At 42.3% G+C, this 8,558-nt stretch overlaps 1 protein-coding gene across 1 annotated transcript; it reads right to left on the bottom strand.

Annotated features, from left to right (window-relative positions):
• Positions 1-4,357: 4,357 nt before the first annotated feature.
• LOC133920586 (fasciclin-like arabinogalactan protein 13) lies at positions 4,358-5,418 on the bottom strand. Its single transcript, XM_062365187.1, has one exon. The coding sequence runs from the start codon at positions 5,370-5,372 to the stop codon at positions 4,518-4,520; it is 855 nt and encodes a 284-aa protein (XP_062221171.1). The 5' UTR covers positions 5,373-5,418; the 3' UTR covers positions 4,358-4,517.
• Positions 5,419-8,558: the final 3,140 nt, after the last annotated feature.

Below are 8,558 nucleotides of genomic sequence, written 5' to 3'. Positions count from 1 at the left end.
AGGCTGCACTTCTTCCAGCATAAAATGCTAGAAGCTGCATATTAGTTCGTATCATGCAGGATGCTGTCTAAAGTAAATGCTAGTGCAAGTAGTTAGGAAATCTAATGGTTTGTTAGTCCAAAAGTTAAGTTTTCCATTTTTATAGTATAGCATAGTGCATTGATTTGTAAGTCTAATGGTTTGTAAGTCCAAATGCTAGTGCAAGTAGTTAGGAAATCCAATGGTTTATGAGTATCATTATCTTCTTGTATATATTACATTTGAATAGAGTGATAGAATACACCATGACAGGAGAAAGGATGATTATAGGAGTCCAAAATATTATTCAATTATATTAAAATTGATCAAAAGAAAATCCTCAACTTTGATTCCTTTTCTTTCCTCTAAGAAACTATGGGGAAGAAGAGGACTACCACTTTTGAGCAACCAAAATGACAAAGGATGCTAGCACTAGAGGCCGCCCCAGCACAAGAAGGGGCGGATAGGAGCCCAAGCCCGCACACATCGTCCTCCTCAAGCTGCAGCGAAAGCCAGTATCGCAGCCCTAGCCCTGACCCGTCACCGATGCGGGAGATCCGACGTCGGGCAAGTGACGAAGAGTACAATCCCGCTGAAGAGGTATTGATATGAGTCAATGCATTTTATACTTATTGAATGGAGGAATATTTTTTATTTATATCAACTCCCCTTGTTTTCTCTCTAGATGGCGGAAGTGCAATCTCCAAGCTAGACAGCTGGTAGTGGTGCACGAGCCCAAAAGGCAAGGTCACAAACACAGTGGCTGATGGACAAGGTTATTGTCACGGGAATCGATGCTAACTGGCTGCCTATGGATGAAAAGGCCCTGAATAGATTCTGGAGGGTCACAAGGCTCATTGCTCAGGAAAGGGTGCCGATAACGACTAAGTTCGATGACCTCAATGATGAAGCGAAGAGGGAGTTATTTGATAATGTCGTCAAGGGGTATCTGGAGAACCCTAACAACATGAGCGAGCATCAAACGATCACCGCGGTCTATGCAGCAATGAAAGCGATGGTGAAACTTCACCGAAGCTTTAAGAGCAAGCTTGTGAATCGGTACTTGGCTAAAGGGGTGGTTCCCTTCAAGAGCTACAAGCACTTGAAAGAGGAAGATTGGGATGCTTTTGTGCAGATGAAGAAATCAGAGCAGTTCAAAAAGGAGAGTGAGGAGAAGAAGCATCTTCAAGCTAGGAACAAGCACAACCATAGGATCGACGCAACCGGATACACTGGGAAAAGACCGGAATGGCAGGTAGAGGATGAAAAGTTAGCCAAAGAAGGCCATGAGAATCCTTGGTTGCAATTCCCAGGACGATCACAGTCAAATTTGCGTTCAAGGGGTGAGCTGTCAGAAAGTGGGGAAATCCCATTCAGATACAACGAAACCCATGCAATCGCAGAAAAGTTAAAGAAAAGGCAGTCGAAGCTAGCCAAGGTTCTCTCACCAGGGTTAGGGAACATGATGTTCTCCCAGCGGCACTGGGAAACCCGGAGCACCCAGGTCGAGTGTGGGGTGTATCAAGTTCCCATGGCTGGAAATAAGGCTTTCCCGAAGACCTCGGGATGTACAAGAAGAGGAAGAGGTCTGTAGTAGACGTGGATGCATTGATAAAGGACATCACCCAGAAAGTTTACGCAAACATCATGGAGCAGCTTGCATCACAGGGAATACAAATTTTCATGCCAGCGAAAGCTAGCCTGGGAGCTGCAGGGAAGAGTAGTTGCGCCTCCAAGGAGGTCGAGCAACAAGTAGCTGCTGCCGTGACTAAGCCAGATATGATTGACTTGCTAGAAGGGCCCACTCCCTGTAGCCTTGTAATCAGTCCTGGTGGGTATCACATCGAGGTTGCAAGGGGCCAGGTGCTTCCAGGAGTGTCCGGAGTGTCCGGATCCACCCGGAGACTCTAGGTAATTAGGGTTAGAACTTCCCAAGAGTCCCCCTTGGAGTATAACCCGAACAATCCGACTAACCCAGAGTATCCGGCCTAGCCCGGATAATTCAGATTATTTTGAGCTAGGAGTTAACCGAGAACCCAAACCAGAGATCAACACGGAGCGTCCGAACCCGTTGGTTCCGACCTAACCCGAAGCTTTCGGGCAACCCTAACCAATAATACCCGACGATCCCCACTTGGAATTTCACCCGGATACTCCGAAACCCGAAGAGTCCGAGTTCAACCCAGAGTATCCAAATTCTACTGTTCACCAGGCCTTTTCTTTTTGTGCAGATAGCTTGTATATTTCATAGTTAATTCATACGAACTCCAAAAATCATGAAACCAGCTACGTTAGCTTTGTACAAATATGAGAAACATGATAAAAATGTTGGAGCTCAATAAATACTTTGAAATATTCAACTAATTATTTAAATGTGTTTCAGCTCAATTAAATCATAGTTAATTAATACCATGCCCTGAAATTATGAAACCACATGGAAAATTCATGTTTTGATTAGTACTATGTAGAAAAAATATACTTTGGTATGAAAGTGCTGTTTAAATTGTTAAAGTTTACTTAATCTTGGTATGTAGCTTAGTTATGGTCCTTTTTGATAGCTATTAAATAAAATTTTTATACCATGAGCATATGTGCTTCAATTCGAGTGTTTCGTACTGCATTATATTCATTACCCAGTATCACATCCTCATTAAAATTTTGTAGCATCTTCATAGCATCTCTTTCATGCTCATCATTGCATGTGTTCTTCTTAGTGAACAAAGGACCGGAGGGTAACGCAGGCTTGATCGAGGGCGATCAGGAATTCTTTGTGGTGAATTGTGATCAAGCTGAACCACAAGGCAAGCATCTAAGCATGCTGCACCTATTACTTTGGATCTTGTATCATATAATTTGATAAGATATGTTTTATGTATGTTCGCATGGTTATGAGTCAAGTGTCAGGTTGAGACAGGTAGATCCTAATTGATGCACTATCCTCCCTTGACGTTGTTTATCTCTTAGTCTGTTGTAACCTGGGTTGTTCATGTCACTTAATGGTCTGACTTAAAATGAACGCGTTATGCTTAGCATGGCATAGGTCCTCGTCAAGCAGTGGTTCGGTCATCGTTCGTGAGCTTAGGGCTTACCTTATATCACAAAGATAATGATGATGGAGGATGGTGTAAGTTAGTGAGAATGAGTCGAGATTCAGGTGGGCAATAGGGATGGCTCGAGAAGAGAGTCTCGGATGCTATATGCCCGCTTGAATCAATTAAGCATCGTCCGTTGTTGCAGTTGGCTTTAGCACTTGTCCGTACTTACCACATATGCGAATATGAGACGGATGAGCTAAAAACCTTATGTAGCTGTGATTTTTTGGTATGCTAGTCTCGGGTGTTGTCAACATAATAGGCTTGTAAGGGGTATCTAGTTTGTTTTGGAGTAGTTCTAGATGACCCCCGTATGCTAAGGCGCATGTTCAATTAGTTGGGGCTTATTTGGAAAAGGTTGACATGAGTAACCCTTATGTGGATCTGTGTGGTCACGCAAACCGTATGGTTCTAAGATCGTGTGAGTAATGGAGTACCCCCTGCAAGGTGTAAAACAATTTGAATTATCGCACTCTTGGTTATGAGTACGCTCCTGTCCATTTGCATCAATCATATAGTTTCGGTTGTGGTTGTGATGGTATGTTGGGAATTGTATGGTGATGTTAATGAGGTTTTAACACGGTTCAAGTTATAATTACAATATGGTAATGATCTCAGGATAGAAGGTTGTTTATGATTAGATGTAGATACTTACACTTGAGTCGAAATTGCTGTATTTTCTTAAGAACTTACTTAACCTTGAGGTCGAGTTGTTGCTAATTATCCAAATAGCATTCTCCTTAGAGTCGGACTATTTATAAGTGGCCACTATAGATTAAGCCTTGTAAGTACCTTTGTACTCACATATTTTGTTTGCTTTTCAGGTGAGGAAGCATTAGTTTTTAGTTACTTTACGTCTACCGACGTTAGTGACAGGCAAAAGTAGTGCCTACTACTCGTGTGTGGATATTTTGGTGTGGCGCCTTAGGGCAAACGACGCTACCCATATTTTGTAGATATGTACTTTCTGCTGCATAAATACTCTATCGGTGTTTGAATCATATATTTTGTTGTAAAGTATAATTGCTTAAAGACTTGTAACTTATTTTTAATTACTCACTCTTTATTATATCTTGTGATGATATACTTGTTGTAAAGATATATGTTCGGATCCTTAAAGAAAAACACATGCCGAGACTATCAGGGTGATATTCTGATTAATCATAAAAGTTATGATTACACAAATAATTAACTTAATAATTAATTAAAATATTATCTGGACAGTTCTTCACATAAATATAGCAGCATTGATTGTTAAAATAGCTTATATATATGCATACAACATGACATTATCACATTAATACATATTAACAATATTGATTGGGCACATCAGATGAAAAGGTGTGAAAAGTTGCTTGAACACAGCTAAAATGCGGAGGCACATGTACGTGGCTCGACTGCATTCGCTTAACCAGTGAGAAGGCTCAGGACCACCCCGGTTATAGTCGCCGCAAAAGCCGGCAACCCGGTCCTTGTACTGGCTCCCGCCTCGGCCTTCGCATCTGCCTCCTTAGCAGGAGCTTCATCAGCCGCAGCACCTGTCGCCGTCGCCGACGGGGTTTGCTTCTGCGGCTTTCTTGCCGCTACCGGCGCCTCTGCTCCATCCTTCACGGCGCTGCGACCGAAGATTTCTGGCAGGAGCAGGACCTTGTCGACGGAGTACACGGCCAGCGGGTACGCCGAGTAGAGCGGCTTCCCGAGCGTGGCCTCTATCAGCCCCGACGACACGTTTACCTGCTGCTCGCCGCCGCTGGTCACGTTGACGGTGCACACTCCGTGCTGGCTGGAGGCCTGCGTGCGCACCGGGTTGGTCGTGGTCTCGAACGACACGAAGCTGTAGTACTTGGGCAGGATGTGGAACAGCACCAGCTGCGACTGCGCCTGCGCGTCCAACCGGTTGAGCGTGCCGGGCTTCAGCGCCCCGAACGCGGCATCAGTCGGGGCCAGCACCGTCAGCCCATCGGCGTTCCGGTCGCTGTCGAGCAGGCTGGTCACCTGCGAGGTCACCTCGGTGTCCTTGAGCAGGCGAACGAACGCGTTGTACTGGGTGGCCTTCCTGAGGATCTCGGTCAGGTTGAGAGGCCCCGACGGAGCTGGGCTCGGCGCGTCAACAACAGCGTCCGCGGCCTCCGTCGAGATGACGACGGCAGATATAGCTATGCTTAGCACAACGAGAGACAATGTTGCAGCTTGGAAGCAAGCCATTTTTTTTGTGAACCTACTCGCTACGTGGTGTGCGCGGAGAACGGTGTGCTTGTGCATGCGCAGTGGAAGTATAGGAGGTTGAAGTAGTTAAGGAGAAGTGAGGGTAGGAGGAGGGTGGCTTTCTTGCTGTTAAATAACTGCCAAACTGTTTGTTCGGCCATCTTTTCCTAATTGGAGAGAAAGACGCCCAGGATTTAGGCGTTTTGTTTCGGCTATATTTTGGTGAAATGTGCTTTTCTAAAAAGGGGACCAGTGAGGTTGTGGCTCGGGATTGATTGAGGTAGTGTGTGCTTGGGCTAGCTCTTCAAAGTTTCAACTTCCTGGACAGAGGATGTGTACTTTCACTACTATAAAAACTATTTTTAAGACATTTACTAATTATTTTTACAGACGGTTCATAGGATAAACTGTCTGAGTACTCGGTTTGGGTCCCGTGAGGTTGTGAACTGCCTACGAAAACTAGTTTTATAGGCGATTCCTTATGTGAACTGCCTGTGGCACAGGCGGTTCATATCTCATAAATAGTGCTTACCCGTTGGGAGCTCAATTCAGATCGAGCTCACTGTTGTTCGAACAGTGTAGCTCAAGTGGCGGATACGAATTTTGAAAACAAAGTGGGAATATTTTGTTTTTTAATTCTTTGGAGGAGACATCTAAGGTAAGAGTATCTCATCGCTAGGTAGCATCTTTTTAAAGTATAGTTTTAGATTTATAGCTTATTTAGAGTTTGAAAATGTTCTAGAGTGCTCATGATTCTAGCCATTTAGATCCTTAAATTAGCTAAAATTTGTGGAAATGTTGATTCCATTGTGTAGATTCACATGATTCTAGCATTATATGTTAAAATTGTAGCTTCAATTTGATGTTTTTAAGCCTCTAGGAGGTTTCATCATGAATGGAGATTTTTTTTTATCTAGATCTAGATCTAGATGTAGAGGGAGAGAGAGTAATGAATCTATATTGTTTTGAGCTATAAATTTGCGCCAATGTAAATTCAATTGCGTAGACATATTGTAATCATAATATGCTCATTTTTTCTATATTTTAAAAAAAATCTTTTTTAAAATTGATCTTATTATTAATTAATTAATTAATGTATCTAATTATGTGGTTGAAGTTAAAGATGGACGGAGCATGGATGTACGATGCGCCAAGATATAGAGAAATATACATCAAAGGACTTTCTGCTTTTATTGAAGCCGCCGAGAAGGACGCTTTGACTACGAAAATAAGAAAATATATTGTCCATGTTCTGACTACAAGAGCCAGAAATTATGGATCAAATCAAGCATAATAAAATCACACTTGATCTTGAAAGGTTTTGTCAAGGATTACACATGTTGGTACAATCACGACGAACAACGTACAAGCGAACCAAATGACGACATCATTACTGATCAAGTGAATGGTGATGATGAGGGAGTCAAAGGCGACATTGATGTTATGGTGGATGATGATACCGATTTCGATCTGAAGGAAATATTGCGCCACACAGAACCGCATGTTTTAAGAGACACGAGAGGTTTAGATAATTTCGAGGCGTTAAAGAAGGCATCAAAGGAACTTTTGTATGAGGAATCGAAGGGCTGTGATAAGGAGTTTACGGTGTTGCATTCAGTGCTTGAACTTCTAAGGTTGAAGGCTAGCAATGGATGGTCTAACAAGAGTTTCTCAGATCTGTTGAGCCTCTTGACAAACATGCTTCCGAAGCCTAACTCCTTGCCCATCACCACTTATCAGGCAAAGAAGCTTATATGTCCGTTGTCATTGGATGTGCAAAAAATACACGCATGTTCGAACCATTGTATCCTTTACCGTGAAGAGTACGAAGCCTTGAATAGATACCTAGTGTGCAATGCGAGTCGGTACAAGAGGAATGATGGTTGTGAGGATGAAGATGCTTCCGCCAACGCGAAGAAGAAGAGTACTACTGGTCGTGACAAGAAGAAGAGAAAAAGTCCTGCCATGGTGATGTGGTACCTGCCAGTGATCTCCCGCTTGTATCGTTTGTACTCGAACCCTAGGGACTCTAAACTAATGTGTTGGCATTTCGATAAGCGTAAGAAGGATAGAATTAAGCTTCGACACCCCGCTGATGCTAGCCAATGGGGAGAGTTCGATGCCATGTACCAGATTTCACTGAAGAACCAAGAAATGTAAGATTTGCATCGAACCTACCCACACCTCTCTCAAAGACGAAGATATCCAAAACATCCACTGTGATATGTGCCGGTTCATCATGCATGAAGTCATTCACAAGAGTGGTAGATTCTTTGATTTCAGAGGCGAATTGGCTAGCCATCCGAGGCTTTGTGAGTGAGAGATGAAAGAATACTTGTGTTGAATATTTGGCTTCTGATGTAAAAATATTGTACTTGTAAATAATTTTTTATTTGTGTTAAATATTAGACTTGCATTGATTCAAATGCTGTTAAAATATGTGATTTAGAATCTGTCTTCAAAATATGTTGAAATCGGGATAGAATAAAATATATGCTCTTTATTATTTTTTGAATGAAATACATATCATAGGTGGGTCCTTATGTCGCCCGCCTGTTGAAATCCACCTATCTACAGGGGATTACTTAAGAGAACAATCTGTGCAAAGCTATTTTCACAAACGGTTCACTTAAGAAATCACCTGTGATAATCAATTTATATAAACAATTACTTAAAAGAACTGTCTGTGAAAAGTTATTTACACATATGGTTCTCTTAAGTAACTGCTTGTGTAAATCGATTATCACATGCGGTTTCTTAAGTGAACCGCCTGTGATAATAGGTTTTCACAGACGATCTTTTTTACGCCTATGACAATCATCTATTTTTATAGGCCTTTGATCACAGGCGCGTTGGCTAAACGCCTGTGCAAATGGATTTTGACCCGTCTCTAAAAAATAGTTTTTTATAGTGTTTCTTTCGTATCTTTTTATGACCGTATACACCAATTTTCAGCATGATAGCACACGAATCGATAGTAAGACTAAGGCCAACCGTTTGTCTTTACGACCCAGATTCCCGTTGTGAAGGGATTTTCACTTCACGGTTCCTGTCACGAAAGAATTTATAAGGTCATTCTCTCCAAGACGGTATTCTCTCTCCTTTTTCTTCACGATTCCTCTCGAAGGAAAGCTATTGAGGTGAGAAAATAAAAAGAATAAGAATGAAGAAAGAAACAAAATGAACGGAATATGGTTGGATGCTCTAACACTAGATATATCGTCTCAAGTCTACGTGAACATA

This window comes from Phragmites australis, chromosome 6 (assembly GCF_958298935.1).
Source record: "Phragmites australis chromosome 6, lpPhrAust1.1, whole genome shotgun sequence".
NCBI lineage: Eukaryota > Viridiplantae > Streptophyta > Magnoliopsida > Poales > Poaceae > Phragmites > Phragmites australis.
Note: the sequence above shows the minus strand (reverse complement) of the source record. Positions and strands in the feature narration are given on the sequence as shown.

Excerpts from the sequence above, each read along its gene's own strand:
- LOC133920586 (XM_062365187.1), bottom strand. The coding sequence starts at position 5,372 with ATGCACAAGCACACCGTTCTCCGCGCACACCACGTAGCGAGTAGGTTC.